The sequence below is a fragment of the Zonotrichia leucophrys genome, chromosome 2 (assembly GCF_028769735.1).
Source record: "Zonotrichia leucophrys gambelii isolate GWCS_2022_RI chromosome 2, RI_Zleu_2.0, whole genome shotgun sequence".
Lineage (NCBI taxonomy): Eukaryota > Metazoa > Chordata > Aves > Passeriformes > Passerellidae > Zonotrichia > Zonotrichia leucophrys.
Window position 1 is genome coordinate 48,561,303 of NC_088171.1, and position 17,551 is coordinate 48,578,853.

The 17,551-nt window shown below is 40.0% G+C and overlaps 1 protein-coding gene across 4 annotated transcripts in view; it reads right to left on the bottom strand.

Moving 5' to 3' along the window:
- Positions 1–17,551, bottom strand: part of ELMO1 (engulfment and cell motility 1) — a 303,547-nt gene that overhangs the window by 225,995 nt on the left and 60,001 nt on the right. For 3 of the 4 annotated variants that reach the window (XM_064704898.1, XM_064704900.1, XM_064704899.1), the window contains 3 exons: positions 14,998–15,038; positions 14,001–14,073; positions 670–720 (listed from right to left, as the gene is read on the bottom strand). In XM_064704898.1, coding sequence (XP_064560968.1) covers positions 670–720; positions 14,001–14,073; positions 14,998–15,038 — 165 coding nt within the window. The remainder of the gene's footprint in view (positions 1–669; positions 721–14,000; positions 14,074–14,997; positions 15,039–17,551) is intronic. The other variant, XM_064704902.1, reaches the window with a different exon arrangement.

The following is a 17,551-nucleotide window of genomic DNA, read 5'->3' on the forward strand; positions in this document are numbered from 1 at the left end:
GAAGAGGTAAACCATTTTAATAGCACACTAACTACATTTGTCAGCAAGGAAATTGGATTGCTGCTGCCTTAGACATACATCTTCCAGGACTAATAGTGGCTTTCAGCATGTGGCAGCAGCACTGCTCAACTCAGCAGGAAAACAAGCCATTACAGGGAAACCAGCAGCTCTGCTGTGCTTTTTAGGAGCTGGCAAAGAGATGGTGTAGGGGGGAAAAAAGCCAACAGCAAAGAAATCCCAGTCAAATATCAACATTACAGCTGCTACTCACTCAACACAAAACCAGAGATCAGGAAAGTTCTGACCTGTGCCACCCAGCAGAGCTCTCCATTATTCAAATCCCTGACCTTCCTCCTGGCTTCCTAGTTTTGAGTTGTGAGGCAGAAAAAGAGCAACTTGAGGGAGGCTGCAATGTCAGCAGAGAAGCAGAGATATCTTGTATGTAAAAACTGTTCCCAGTGGAAGTGAGACACAAAAATTCACCCAATTCTGCCAACAGTATCTCCAAATGTCACTCAGAGTCATTATTCCTGCCTCCATAACGCATAACCTTTGCTCCTGGAGGATTGTGGGATACATTGTGGATAAAGCTTAAAATTACATACATTAGTTCACAAGTATTTACAAACCGAATTTTCACTTTGAAAGAAGAGAAGAACACTGACTCACCGGAGATGTTGTTAATCGAAGGATGGCTCCATTTTTTATTTCATTACGGTTCTGAAAAAGAAAAAAAACAAAGGTTTTACTTAAGACTTACTCACATAAAAAGATGAAACATGCATTGAGCAGACTGTCATGTTAAACCTGCAACAGTGCTTTTCCCTGTCTGCATGCAAAAGCTTCCCCCTTTCCAATGTAAGCTAGCATCTATTTTCCTCATTGAGGCATATAACATTAGTTTCAACAAATAGGTTGAATTCACATGACACTTAACCAACTTGAACTCTTTCAAGAATGACTTCATGTTTTTCAAAGTTTAGCTTCCACTGGCAACTTCTAAATATTTTTTTTTAAATATGCTGTCCATGGTGTCTGGCTCTGGTACTGTACATACTTGAGGAGTTCGTAAGTTTGCTGAAACCTGTCATTAAGCATCTGCAGGATTTAGAATTCATCCCACTGGCTCTTTATTTTCTATAACAAGAACATGCTGACTTAAACCACTGGAACCTACCCACTGAGCTCTGCCACCACGACTTTGCATTCTCCCTCAAAGTGAAAAAAGCATCACTGCTAGCAGAGTAAAGTTCAAACATGACTTAAATCCTTCTCCTTGCCCAGCTGTCAGAGAGAGAGGGCATTTAACATTTTCTTTTGGTTAAGCTCACACAGCCGTGGCGTAAGCTATGGTGTACACTTACAACATCCTTACAACCCTGTGGTCAAAGCCCATGTGCAAAGCTTGCCTCTTTCAACAACTACTCCTATTCACCACAGGGTAGGAGAATAAAGTACCTACAGCAATGAACATGCTGACAGGCACTGACTGTATGCAGCACAACACACAGTCACAATGCCAGTCATGGTTCATGAGCTGACACTCTAATCTGTCAGAGGAATTGGAGGAATCCCTAACAGTTTGAGAGAGAAGAGCTAATTTTGTACTGAAGACCACGTTGCAGACTTTCTGCAGACTGGTGTTTAGCCAAGAAAAAATATGAAGGTGTATTTCTCCTCTGTCAGTTTTTCCCAAATCTATTTCATCTTTCTTGTTCCCATTCTGATACAGCTCAAATCCAAAATGCTAAAAACCAGATAAATCTTGCCTGAAACCAGGTCAAGTAGTCCCAAAATAAAACTCCAGTACATTGTCTCATTCTTGGTGTCCAAGTCATCTGTGGGATTGGTTCTAGCTACCTCAAAGATCACTCTCCACCCACAAAGACTTCTTCACTCTAACTGAAATAAATGAAGTGCCAGACAACACAGGGGCTACAAGAGAGAAGCTTTCTTACAGCATCTCTGCCTGCATATGCAGCAACTCTTCTCAGCCCTCAGCAGCCTCCTCCTGCCAGAACAGCCTCAGGGAGGCCAGCCAGGCTACACTCAAAAGAGGGGCAAAGAAGGGTGAGCAGCTAAACACTGGGTGACTTCCCACAGCACTAGCAAAGTGCCAGATTTTCTCCACTTGTAGTGGAACAGCACCAGACCCAGCCACATTTCATCATGTCTAAGGAATCTGTGTGAAGTGGCCGCAGTGCATTTGTGTGGTTTAATCTCAATCCGTGCTGAAACAAACTCACTTCACAAACAGTTGTGGTTGCTAAAACTGTTACCACCTCCTGGATTTGTGGAGCTGAATAAAAGTAATTGCTTTGGGACAGACAATTAGCATAGGCTATATCTACCTCCATCAGCAGCTTAGACTAAGCTACTGGACTTCAGCTGCATTAGGCCTGAGGTTCCATCAGTTTTACTTGGAAGGCAGCAAATCCCAGCATGCAACAGCATGAAAACCAGGAAATCAATAAGACTTAAACAACTTGAACTGTACTAATCCCAACCAGAAGTTAAAGTTCACTGACATATTTATAAAAACATTGGAGCTTTTAAGTGGACTGTTCTTAAACATAAATAAGAGCACACAGAGAGGCTTATTTTTTTAGGCAGCAAAAGTTTAGGCTTAGTTTCTCATGCTTCCTGCTGCAATTAACATGAACTACCAACTCAGATGTACAAATGAGTTTGTGGTTGGTTTGTGACAAGTCACTTCATCTGGGCCTCAATAAGCACCTTTGCAAACACTCTCAGTCCACTGAAAACAAGAGGTACTGGGCATAGAACAAGCATGGTGATCTCCAGAGACAAGAGAAGGAACAGAGGAAACACAGAGGAACACACAGAGTAATTAAAAGCATCCCTGGACATTTTCTTTGGAGTCTTTCTGTTTAATCATGAAGATGAATCTAAAACACCAAAGCTTTCAGGCTCAAAGGTGTAATGCTTGTCAGAGCCCACAGCACACAAGCCCATGGACCTTTCATCATGTCTGGCTCAGAGCAAGGTGTCTACATCTGCCCTATACTGTAAATTCTCACAAAAGAGAGAGAGATCATCTTCAACTCCTGGTTTAGAAAAAAGCCTAAGGAAAACTGCTCGTGCCTTATCTCTGAAAGTATTCAAAGCACAAAGTCTCTAGCACAGCAAGCTAACCAAAATTTGAAAAAGGTTAGCAGTTACCCAATTAAAAAAAAATATAATTTTGTTTACCCATTCTAAATATTGGCTTAATCACATACCAGGAAACAGCATGTAAGAGTACAATTAAACCAAGAGGTTTTCCTACATTAACTGCATGATGCAGTAGTCAGGATGCCAGTTAATTTTAATTGCAACATTTACACACAGTTAATCCTCTTAGTATTAAGGATAGCATCCTGTGGATTTCTCTTCCAGGATAACAGAGCATCATTACAGCAGCCCAGCTTTGGAAGTCATATTTAAAGGCATCATTGCTATTCAGGACAGAACTCACCCCCACCTATGGTAGACAAATAAAATAAAAGAAAGGACAAGAACAGGTTTGGAGGACAAAAACCCTCTTCCAAGATATTCATGACCTGTTTCTCAAGTGTACATGAAGTTAGTAGATGTTGTTCATGATGTTGATCTATATTAGAAAAGTTTAATCCTGAGCAGTGAAGAAACTAGTGAAATGTTACTATCCAAAATGTCCCTAAAAAACTCCATAACAGGAAAATAGATCTGTTATAATTGTTATCCATGACAAAGACAGCAGTTAGATCAAGAACAAATAAGCCCCCTCTGCAATATTTTATCTAGCAAGATAGAATATATCACAGGATGATTTTTTTCTAATGGACTAGGCAATATTCCCAAGATGAGATTTCAATCAGACTAAATACTTTCATGAAGACACACAAAGAACATCACACAGCAGGAAGTAGGGGACACCTGGAAAGTTCATCTTGCATTCAGATTTTAGGACCCTCTGCCTTCTAACTTCACCAGCTGGAGCAACATGAACCTAAATGCCCAGAAATGCTCCAGAAGGCAGGAGAAGCAAGGAAGGAGAGGCAGTGGGGTAGCCCTGCATGTCAGAGAGTTTTCCATTCTCAGAGAGCTAAGGAGGGGGCTCAGCAGAACTGCTATCCTGGAATTCTGGACAGGAGATGTATGCCTGTTTGGGAGCCTGGTTGACAGAATCCATAATTCATTGGGAGGCAATCCTGAGGGTCAAAGGAGTCGAGGAAGGCTGGGCATCCTGCATGGAGAAAATCTTAAAAGCACAGAAGCAGGCCAAGGCAAGAGAAGAAGTGGAAAACACCAGCCTGGCTGAGCACAAACCTTTGGTTGGAACTAAGGAAAAATAAGAGAGATTACAAGCTTTGGAAGAAGGGGCAGCACACTCAGGAGGGCTACTGGGGTGCTGTGAGGTTATGCAGGGAGAAAATTAGAAGGACCAAAGCTAAACTAAAACTTAATCTGGGGAACTACAGGACTGTCAGTCTGACCTCAGTGCCAGGGAAAGTCACAGGACAGATCACCCTGAGTGACATCATGAGGTGTTGCAGCTGGCCATTTGTCTTGGTGCAGGGAAGGCTCGAGACCCTCAATATGAGTGTTCAGCAAGCTCCGTTTATTGCAAAGAGCATCAAACTTTTATACACAATAAGTAATAAACTCATGGATATTCTGCAAGCTAGCAGTCTATTGGTTATATACAGATATCAGCTTCTTCATTGCAAAGGAGTTACATCTGCTTTTTCTCATGTCTCTAGTCTTTCAACTACAGCATTTTGTTATACTTACACAGCTATACTCAAGGACAGTGTCCTTGCAGGTGCAGGACTTAGATTAGCTGGGTTCTTGTCACGTAGCTATTTCTCCACAATGAGGCACATACAGGACAACCAGATGATCAGGCCCAGCCAGAAAGGGTTTAGGAAAGGCAAATCCTGCTTGACCAATCTGGTCTCCTATGCAAAAGTGAACTGCTCAGCAGATGAGGGAAAGGCTGTGGATGTTGTTCACCTGGACTTTAGTAAGGCCTTTGACACTGTCTCCCACAGCATTCTCCTGCAGAAATTGGCTGCTCATGGCTTGGACAGGTGCATTGCTGGGTAAAAAACTGGTTTGACTGCCAATCCCAAAAGGTAGTGACGAGTGGAGTAAAATCCAGCTGGTTATATCTGGTCACCAGTGGTGGTCCCCAGAGCTCAGTAAGGTGGAGGTCAGTCTCTTTCAAGAAACAATCAATAGGATAAGAGGAAATAAGAGGTTGAACGAGGGGGGTTTTAGATTTAGTAGCAAGAAAAAATTATTCATGGAAAGGGTTGCCAAGCACTGGAACAAGCTGATCAGGGAAGTAGCAGAGTCACTGCCCCTGGAAGCATTTAAAAGATGTGGCACTTGGGGACACAGTTTTGTGGTGGACTTGGCAGTGCTAGGTTAATAGTTGGACTTGATTATCTCAGAAGGTTTTTCCAACCTAAACAATTCTGTGACTATCTGCCAGCAGATTCTGCAGATTCTCAAAGCTCTGCTTTTCTGTGTCACTACTTGGCCCAAAACACATGCAGGAGACTTACATCTAGAAAGCAGGCCTCAAGCATCACCAGAGTCCACCAAACCATGCAGAGGACGGCAAGTAAATTCACTTTAAAAAATAATCCTATCAAAAGAGTGAAGCTATTCATTCAGAGCTTTGCTGCAGTGACACTGGAAAATTTACCAGGAAAAATAGGTTATTTTGCAACACATTTGTCTTATCATTTTAATGATCTTTTATACCCAGCAAAATGCCTCAAGGCTCAGCTCACTCTAACTGGTTGGAATGGAATATTTTCTTAACATACTTGATGAAGTTCCAGAAGCATTGGTTCCCATGGTTATACTCAGACTGTTCTTTAACCTTGACCAAACAGCTTTCTTCAGACTTCTCTAATCACCCCAGACAATAACAGCCAAGAAATCTAAAATTCTTCTTGCATTTATTACCTTTAGTAATAGATTCATCCTTATTTCCTTACTGCTGTTATTTTGTTGCACCTTCCTCCAAACGGACACAACAACAGAAAATTAGAGCTGTGAAATACACTTTAAGTTTATGACTCCATTACATTTCCACAAGGATGAGTTTGTGCAAGTTGTAAATGAGGACAAAATGATACAGAATATTAGAGTTATAGAGCTCATTACTGAGTTAACAGCTCAGGAAAGAGAGGCAAAGCTCTCCCTCAAAGCACGGATTCAGTGTGCTAGAGGATCCAGTAAACACTGGGTGTCACCAGAGGTGGCACCAGGAACAGGACAGAGGGCGTCACTCTGCCACAGCCCAGGAGCTCCATGTACCCACATACAGGGCACCGAGTGCACCTTCACTCCTTAGGAGGGGCACAGCAGCTTCTGAGAAAATGCAGAGAAAGGCAAATGTCCAATGGGCTTCAGCAGCTGCCTCAAAAGGCGGGGTCAACTTAGTTTGGAGGGACAAAGGACACAGGAGAGACGGTAGTGGACAACCAGAATGCAGAAATGTTTTTATGAAACCCTGCAGTATGAGAACTTAGGGGCACGTGATGTAATCAGTAGGGGGTCAGCTTAAAGCAGATAGAAAATACACCGCTCCTTTCAGAAGGCAGTAAACTCTTCAAGCTTGCTCTCAGGGGTTCAAGAAGAGATGAAGGAGTGGCATCACCTTTATGCAGGATATTAAATAGACTAAGTGTAGGTGTAGCCTCCAACACCTGTAGTACAACAAATGTGAATACTGAGGAGGCATAAAGAGACTGCAAGTCATCATCAGATCACTACCCTGAACAGCATTTGCTACTGCTAGAGCTGGAGACAGACTATGAGATGGGATTTCATTTGGCTGACTTGGTAGGGGATTTCTTAAGTTTATTTTTAGTCACCAAAATATTTAATAAGATGTAAGCTAAGTGATACAGGTAATTACCTATTTGTACTACTTGGCATGACAGAAGTGTACTGTTTTAGAAGAAATACTGATGCAATTAAGCTTGTGATAAAATTTCTTTTCTGGGAAGCTATTGAAAAGAAGGGACAATGTCTTCTGGATTTTCTGTTATGATTTGATTATAACATTTTCCTTAAAAAATTAAGTAGTTTCTAAAAGATAATGTTTTCTGCATGCTGTTTATCTGTCTCTATTCAAGGATTACAGAAGCTGGTAAACCAAGTTAGACCAAGTGGTGCACTTTCAGGCTGTACATTAGCCAGTGCAATTCTACAACTTACAAGAGGCAGAATTCTGCACATTCTCTAGTGCATGAGGCCCCAACATTTCCCTTACATCAGATCTACCACCACACAGCAGCACAGTCTACCATCTGACCTTAAAAAGTTAACACTTCCTCTTCCTTCATTCACAAAAAGGAGGAAAATAAAAAGTGTTCCAGAGTCCAGAGTTTTGTTTTGCAGATGCGTGACTTGAACAAACTCTCCACCCAGCAGCAGTCACTAGGATGTTAGTGAAGCAAAGAGAAAGAAGAAACAGAGTAAAAAAATAATGCTCAACTACCTATTTCTCCAGCAACCCACAGAAATACCAACTTGACTGCCACTTAAATCACATCCTAAGAAAAAGACCAAACTTTGCATGATTTACCCATCTGCAAGTGGAGTGATCTACAAGGACAGCATTACCAGGCACCACTTGTTCTGCAGAGCAGCAGTGGTATTACACTTTGGGCAGACATCCTTCTGACACATTGAAAGAAGTTACACACGAGTTATTTTTAACTTGGATCAGTTCCCCAATTCAAGCAACCACACAGACACACAGCACAGTTGTACCAGCCACAGGGAAGGGGTGGGCCCAACACAAGCAGCCCTATCATCCTCTGAGAAATTCCAACAGAAGAGCTGCACCCTGAAAAATAAACATCAGGAAATGACTGACTTAGCTGTGCTTACACTATTATTAGTAAGATGATGTGGCGAAATCAGAACAGGGCTGGTATGGATACAAAAAAACCCAAGAACAAAACCCCATCAAACCCAAGTAAGGATTAGCAAACTGAGGTCAGCTCTTCAGCACAGGTTACCCACCATATTCACTCATAGCACCACTGAGAGCCAGCACAGCAGCAGTGCTCCTTAAGCAGATGCTTAGAGAATAAGTGAATACTGAAGCCCAGGCTGTGTCTCACTTTTGCCAAATCAAAGCACAGTTGCCCAGTTTGCTACCACAGAGTTTTGCTTTTCAACATCTTGCTCATCCCTGCTACTGTTATATGTGGCATAGACAGTTGTATCAGTCAACAAGGGAAATAAAGCAGATGAAAATTTTATCATTTTGGGGTTTGCCTGGTTTGCACAGTAGAAGACAGGAATAAGCAGTATAGCATAAGCAGGAAAAGAGGGCCAGCTCATTTTGCAAGCACCAGGTTTGGAGCCACAACACCAAGACTTGTTTAAGGGAAAGTCTGCAGGATTTGTGCTTCTCTAGGACATACACCCCTCTCCTACACCCTTCCTCTGCCCTTCCTCTCCCTCACAGGAGGACTGCAGGTAAAACATCCCTTTTCCATTTTTGACTGCAGTTCAAAAATATTGTTCCACGTCAGCTTAAGCCAGTTCCAGAAACAACTGAGGGACAGCTCACAGCTGTTAAAAAACAAAGTTCCATTCTTCTTCCTATCTTTCCTTTACTTCTTTCTTGTGTACAGGCTATTCCTGGACATGATTCAAGTCCTACCTCATCCCTGCATCAGATCAAGCAGCCTTTTTACTAAGCAAATTTAATGAATTAAAGTGGCACAAAATGATCCCCTCCTTGCCACCACCTCCAAAAATTGTCAAAAAAAAAAAAAAAAAAACCCAAACAAAAAATAAACACAAAACCCCCCCAAAAATTTAGTGTCAGGATCTTCTGGGGAAGGGGAGAAGAAATCAGAACTATCCTCTTTCAGTGCTGACCTGTTATGTCTGTTCATTGCACTTAGGAAAACTACCCATCCAAATAGGCTGTTCTCTAAGCATAAAGAGGAATTAAAGAATATTTTTCTTTAGGGCCAAATCTTACACAAAACTGTTTGCCATCAGCTGAACCCAAATAGTTGTAATGTGTTCCTGTATTCCATACCTACCTTCAATTGCTCTAACTGAAAGCTGAACATTTTTATAGCCTTTCCTCTCTAGTGATTAATTGTGAGGCAAAATTGCAAACTTAATTCAGGAAAATATATATACAGATTTTTTTAAAACTACCCCACTTGTTCCATCTCATCAGCCTTGATATGGAACTAAGGAACTAAACAGAAGACTGCCATAACAGTTATTTTAATAGGAAGCAAAGAGAAGAATTAAGCTGTTTATGCCGGGGCCAGAAAGTATAATAGGGGGACGGGGCACAATTCTTTTCATTAAAAAATTTAGTATAGACCAAAAATTTCACAAAAAAGAGTCCTAAGAGAACTAAAAGAAGGATAACCATTATCACTGTTATTGAAATCAGCCTGAATGAAGGAGGACTGAAAGTGATTTAGTATATGGATACTGAAGTTTTACTTCTGTTCACTACAGGGCAGTGTTACCAGCATCCATCAAGCAGGCAGGAGCATGGCCACTCAGATGCCACATGCTGCCCTTACTGTAGGGAATTTCTGCAGGGCTGTGCAGATGCCCCAAAACAGTAAGAAATTTGTGAATATGTGGGAAATACCATGTCTTATAAGTGGCGGAGAAAAGGGAAAGCCAGGCATGGTTTGATCCAGATCTAATCTACAACCTACCATTTATGTAGCACTATTAATAAAAGTATTATCAGGAGTGATGCAAAATGGAAAATGAAACAGCTCTCTTAACACATTTCTCCAGTTCCCATTCCTCATGCTACTTTTCATTCTCAGTTGCTTAAGAAGTACCAGGTCCTTCAAGAATCAGAAACCATTATTAAGAATTTTTTTTTACAACTCACTGAAATTCAATTAATCAGAGAAAACAGACAAATATAAAAAACGTAAAAACTCAAAAAGTCCCAACAATACAAATTGCTCATTTCTCGTCCTGTTATTTGCATACACTCCCACACAGGGAGCCTGTAAAGGCATGGAGGAATTTCACATGAATATACAATTACAGGTTGCATTCAGCAAAAAATAGGTCATGAGTAAAATCACCTTTGAAAAAGCACAAAGAACAGGGACTTCACTCAGGTTCCCAGCCCTGAGAAGATGGGGTTAGAAAGATGTCCCATCTTCAAACACAGCACAGAATTGAATAATTACGACCAAAGGAAGGTGAAGCAGCTCTTGCAAAACAGAATTAAAAGTTTCCCAAAACTAATGGAGCAAACTCAGCGTCTGCTCCCCCCCACTTCAAGCAATAAGAATGAAAGGATAATGTAGGACATAGGAAAAAAGGGGGGAAACCCATGCATCAAATGTAAAAAAGAACAAACACAACAAAATTGTGACAATAATAACGGGTTGCATTCAATATAAAGATGAATGAAACAACCTTGTATTTAAAGATAACAAAAAATGTCACTGTTGTCACCTCTGCATGCTCAGTGCTGGCTCACAAACCCCTCAGCACCAGCAGCCAACCCTTAATTTCTGAGATCTGCTCAGGTGGAGGGTTAAGAGTGACCACATTCTGCATCCAGCAGTGAATCCAGCTTGAACACCATCCTTCCCCAGGCAAACACAGGATCTACAAATGGATCCAGAGCTGGCCATGGTCTGCAAGGCCAAGGGAGAGCAGTGATGAGGGACCAGTCACATCTACCAAAGTGCAGCATCGGCCACTCAAATGTCTGTCCCTGCCCTGCTCATACTGCCAGCAGAGGAACACAGCTAACAATTATCTGAGCTGTGGTTTTCAGCCAGGGAGCACACATAGCACACAAAATTATACAGCCATTTTCTACTCCTCATACAGCATTTTCTTTTCTAAACCTGAGTTCCCCCAGGCTACAGTGTTCCTGAGTCATTGCACCTGATGTACACAAGCAACTAATTCAGGTACAGTCTGGATAGACTGAGACAAAGGTGACTTATTTATTCTTATCTTGTAGTATTTAGCATGATAAGATCCCGACTCAGAAGTCAGGCTTTTAGGCATTTGACCTACCAGAGAAATGCTCCTTCATGATAAGCAAGGCCTTAATACACACACACACACCCCTATTAACATTAAAAATTAATTAAAAACAAACACTTTGAGATGAGTACATCAGAGAGATTTTAGGTCAGGCACTATGAGTGCTTCATTTTCTTGTCTACATACCCTCTTCCTTTATTTCTCTCATTTTTAGAAAAAATAATAATTTACTATTTTTAATAATTTTCACTGCAGTTTCAGGGGCACAGTTATAGCCGTACCATGACCCCAGAGGCAGCAGCCAAAACTGGATCTGCTGTGATAAGCCCTATCTCTAGTAGGAACCCTGGCTGAATCAAAATTTGTTAAAAGACCTCACTTATGCTGCCTGAAGGAGTTACTGCTATATCTGTAGAGGCATTTTTCCAAATAATACAGCCAAAACATAAATAATTTAAGAGACAGAACTGCTTGGGTGTTGTTTTTATTTATGCATGATATAATTGGGAGATATAGGTCCAGCTACAAAAGATAAAGAGTTCTGTATATGACAGCCAAAACACAGATGGGCTGTTTGCCACCAAAAACAGAACTGCAGTTGTAAGCCATGTAACATTTGGACATTTTCACTTCAAAGCTTCTTGCTACTGTATACAAGAAATCATTAATTGCTTTTCTTTCTGGTAACTTTAAACATAGTGATATTTTAAAGAGGCATCTCTACCTGGAAGGCAGTCTCGGCAGAAACATGACCTATAGATAATGTTATCTGCACACATACAGTCACACAATTCATCTTTAAGAGCTGTGAAAAATACTTCTTATGAGAAGCTGTCACTGCAACAAAAAATGCTCTGCTGATATCCATTAGTAAAACTAAGATTAAAGCAATGTGGATTTTAACAATAAAGTGTTGTAGCTTCCTTGAAGTACATGTGTTTCCCCTCATGCCTGGTGATTTTCTTGTTTTAATTCAGACAGAACAATATCCTACTGAACACAAATGAGGGAAAGTATGTGCAAGGGGTGATGGCCTATATAAGCCTCTCTTCATAGCCACTATCCAACAGCCAGCTATAAACAGTGAACAATATCTAATGAAAGTCACAGACATCTGAGTAATTCTAGTGGCATTTAGAGCTCTTCTCTCTTATTTATGTGACTCAGAGTCAGACACTCTGCATATTTCCAGTAGGGAATAAACAAACTCAAAGTCCTCTCTGCAGTACAACCCAAAATGCCCTAGAAGACCATAATTTTCCATCCTTATTGCAAGTTAAAGGCAGCCAAAAACCGGCAGGCTCTCTTTTATGTGGAACAGAAAAAATTTCTCCAAAGCTGCAGAATCCTATCCACCAAAGGTGGAGATAAAGCATGAAATATCCCTCCAATTTCATCAGGACAAAGACCTTGAAAAAGCTGAAATATTCACTCAATCTCTATTTCTTGGAAATACTCACAGAGTTTAAATGCCAACAGGCAAATTCAATTGTGACTGCTTTATTGGTAAACATTGTGTCACCATTGGGGGCAATTAGCAGAACAATCTCACTATTTGATTTGGTGGAGGCAAAACACAGAAGTCAGTAATTACTTTAACAGGTTTCCTTGTAGTGACCTTTGAAGTGTCTGTCAACTGAAACTTGAAAAGAAAGGAGAGTAAAAAAAACCCAAAACAGCACAGAAGCAAAAAAAGTGGAAGACCCCCCAAAAAAAGCGGGGGGGATGGACCATATTGAGAAGGTTGTCCAGGCTGACAAGTAGTTAAATGAAAAACTGAAACTGGTCTGTTAAAAAATTAACAAAAGCAAAATTAACAAACAAAAATAAACCAAAACAAAACAGCCCAGGAAAAAAAATAACCAAAACAAAACCAGCACTATCTTATGAGCAACTGTTCTTGCTGTCTTGTTAAATTTAGTCTTCCCAAATGCTTAACTAAGTGCCTAAGTTTCCTTTATTTCTTGGGTGTGGGTATGAATTACAGCAAGAGAAAACTTAGCTCATGTCTCAGTCATATTAGCAAACCCTAAAGAACTGTAAAATGCAAAACAGAACCAAGACATGTCTCCACTTCAGAGCAAGCCAAACTAAACTGATAACAAGGTGAGCAAGAGGCATCTATATCTATGCAGTTAAGCTCAGGTCTTTTAAGCTCAGCATCCACCAAGATTAGGGAATTTGCTTGTGGACTTCAGCAGGTTTTAAACAGTGTCCCTGTGCCATTGCTTAGAAATTGTACCTCTGCAGTACTACACCTACACTCTTCCAAATAATCTCTTTTTCTTTTTTTTTTTTTTTGTAATTTGAGCAATTTTACAGTAATGCTAGGAATGAATGTTCTACTTGGTCCCATTCACTTGAGCATGTCCCATATATTTATACTAGACATTCCATTTTTATTACAGCTATAGCCTTTTCATTAGTCTGTGCTGAAATCATTGCATCACTTGATGAATCACCTATTGCCACACTAAATGGGGACAAGAAAAAGTAAGCCAACAGAACTTACAGAACTGGGTAAGGACAAGACAGCAGGCAGGAGAGAGTAGGAAATATCACACAATCACTGAAACTTATTTCTACTTGCTCAGCCAAAAAGGAAAGTGACATGCACTGAAGGTCTCCTCACACTTCAAAGAGCCCTTCATGTTTTAAATATTCCAGTTTCCCGTACACCGCTTGTTAGCAGAATACTAAACACACAGGAATACCAAAGTTGAAGGGCTCAGTGCTTAAGTCTCAAACTCAACTGACATGAAGAACTTTGCACATTTGGACTTTTATTTGCTATTCCTAACAGAAGAAATCGGTTAAAGAGTCATTAAAGCAGGTCTTGCAGTACCTACCCTTTCAGTGGCATTGCATTATGGAAAGTATATTTTCATATATTTTAATTTAAAATAAAAGACTGTGGCAAATATTTTTATAGGCTATGCAAAAATTGCATTGAACAATTTACCCACCTTCTCGGTGATGTAGAAATTAGAACTATCAGCATGCTGCAGTGCAAATTGGTCATGATTTGCAAGAGACCACCTTAGAAATATGAAAATAAATTAATCACAAAATGAAACCTTAATAATTCAAAAAGTACCCTTTACATAATTTTAGCATGACCAAACAAGTGTCTGTCATTCCCATGTATTTCTCATACTTCTCATAGTTTTCCATAGCTTTCAATGATGAGTTCCAAAGTTTAAGCTAAAAGCATGCTTACAAAAGGAAAACCTCAGTACAAATACATCCTAGTGATCTTTTTTTGCAGTAAGCAAGACCACTAAGTCACTAAAATTGACCAAAAAAAAATGTACAGTACCAGAAGTTTATGCTAGCCTATACAAAACACAATGGATATAGTATTAAGTTGATATAATACATTAGGCATAAAATATCACCTTCTTAGCTCAGCAGCAATTTGATGAATATAGCTAGTTTCTCCTGTGTGCTAGCACTTGCTTGAAACAGTTTTTTTGATTAATCCATTAAACTTAAATCTAGGTATTTGTCTTAGCCAATTATTAGTCTATAATACAGAATTTGCAATTAACTGTTCAGTTTCATATAAATAGTCATATCAACCTGGACCAGCTTACAGCACCCACTGGACCCAGTGCTCAAAATTCAGATCCAGAGGCAGTGCTTTAGTCCCTTAACCCATGAACAGCAGGGACCAGAGCCAAACTGCAAAAATGCAAAATGCATCTCTGTGCAGAAAGGAAGGAAGCAGTCAAAATGAGAGTCACCCCCATGATGGAGCTGCTTTGTTAGGAGCCTCATCTTGCAAGCAATTGATCCAAAATGCACTGCAAATTCAAAATCTGAAACTAACACAAAAATATTTAAGAAACTAATGACTAGTCATACAGGATATCTAGATTTTCTTTGGAAAAAAATATCTCCTAGTTGGTTTAATACTTCAAAAAGCACTATATCTAATATGTACTATATAGCAGAACTTACCCATCACAGACTTCTTTTATTATCGACGACAGTGGCTTTTTCTGGTAAATGAAAAAAGAAAGAAAAAGCAAAATCACCAAATTAGAATAACTCTGAGTTCTTAGAATGTGATTCCAAAGCAGTAAATGTGAAAAACAAAATTAGTAGCATTTCATTATTTATTTAATGTCATGTGTGAAAGGATCCCAAAATTTTCTGCTGTTTTGGTCTCATAAAGGTATAAAGATAGCAATTCTAGACATTTGCATTATGACATTATCCATTATTTTTGCCAACCTAAGCCCATATAACATAGACTCAGTTTTTCAACTGAGAAATCAAAAGGGCCTTTTGTGTGCACTGTATCTCATTACCCAACAGAAACAGAAGATTTAGATATCAACACCAGCATTTTCCAGGAATGATATCTGAAACCAGAAGTCATTCAATAACTTTAAACCTTCTTTTGTTCCTTTCAGAGATGGTCATATGATGACACTAATCCTCTCTCTTAAGTGCACACATGCAGGTTCCCCTCTGATAAAACACCACCTGGAAGGTGTTAGAATCCCAGATGTCTCAGTTCTGCTTTATTCTCTACATCTGTGAGCACAGGAGCATTTGGACTGACTCAAAACAGTTCCCCTGCTTTGGGTCCCAAAATAGAAAAGAAGAAATCAGTCTAGCCTGTTGATGTTGCAATGCTTTGAACATGGTTATAAACACAGGGTGCACACACAAGTGTTTTTAGAAGACTTCTGGCTAAGAGCAAATGCCCTTTTATGTCCAAAACCATAGATGAAATTGCATGGCAGAAAAAAACATGCCAAATTTTACCAGCTGAGTGAGTACTGAACCTTTTTCCCCCAATACTGGGTGGCAACACAATGTCACATATATCTGTTGATTCACAAAAGCTTCCTGAATCACCTAAACATCATAGGATCCCCCTCTCTAGTTACTTCCACTAATAACAGTTCACTGAATTACTTAAAAGGAAACAAATACAGAAGACTCACCATAAACCAAATTAATTCAATGCTATTGTCAAAATAAGCTTTTTACCTTTAATTTTTGTAGAAAATTATTAGTAGAAAAATTAACTCAGTATCAGGGCATGTTATGTGAAGGAAAAAATGTTTTTCCCTTGAATTTGTTTTCTGTGCTTTGCCACTGACAGAAAGCCATAGACAGGACTCCTTGACCAGGTCAGGACCAGAGAAGAATTTATTATTTCAACAGTCCAGTCAACTAAGCCAGTTAATAAACAGGCAGAAACATTACATAAGACCATTTTAATCAGACAGGAATGAAAGCACCTGCTGAAAGGATTCTGTTCCTGCTTACCACATTGTCTCAGTCCTTGGTTTCCTTCCTTCTTCTTTCATGGCCATTTCTGTTTTCACATGACCACCCAAGATGATCCTCACCACGGCAGTTAATACAACTAAAAGCTGGCCCAGGAGAAGGGGGGGAAGGGAGGGAAATAGTTTTCCCCAGGACTGATTTCCTGGGGAAATTTCCTGATTTCCTTGCTAAATGAGCAGCAAACACCAGTACATGGAAGAAAAGGCAGAAGAGGGAAACTGCTCCATTCTGCAGCAGGAACAGGTTCCTTCTCCCCAGCAGCTTCTCTGTTGCACTGCCTCAGTTTTTGGCATAGCTGCAGCCACGCTGTGGAGCAGAACAGGCAGATCACACCAGACAGAGAAAGTGGTGTTTTCTCCCAGTTTTTTTGGACTGATCAGTTCCTCAGTCTGGATTATTGTGTCACTTGTGTACTGTTACTTTGACCTGCTGTCCTCCTCTCTGAGGGTTTTTTCAGCTTCTGCAATCCTGTAAGAGCAATCCCAACTGCTTTCTTTCCTCTACCTTTTAAGAAACAACAACAACCACCAAACAGAAAAAAAAAGCCAACACATTTTTTGTGGAGGGACAGAGGGAGAAGCACAACTTGTCTAGAGCTGGATAACTTCAGTTGCCTTTCAAGCACTCACGGGCCAGCCTGAAGGCAAACTGCTGCCAAGCAGAGTGCACAGCTCTGCATGCTGCATCCTCTTCACCCCTCAGGATGCTGCTGCAAGTTCTGTTCTGGTATTTCCATATTTTGACAAAATTTTATTCGGGTTATTAATTCCCTTTACAAAGTAAACAGAAACCAGCTAGCAGATTCAATATCATGGAGAACAAAAAGAGTACTGCCTTTCCCTCTCATTATTTCCCATAGGATCTATAGTTTCCTATTAGAAGATGACAAAAAAACCAATTCAACAACCTAAAGTAGGAATAATAGAAATACTCCAAAGGCTGGATTAAATTACATTTAAAATCATTATTTTCATACTTTTGAGTTCTCTATACCATTAACTTTCATGTCCTTTGTCAATCCCATTCACCTCCTACCCCCTTTGCCTATTCTACACCACCTTTGCATAGTTATATGACAAAATCTGAAAAAAAAAAAACTTGGACTAAAAACTTGGACTAAAAAACCCAAAAAAACCCCTGCAATAAATCAACTAGAACCTGTAAAGTACAGCTAAAAGAAAAAGCAAATGGATCCTCAATAATAAAA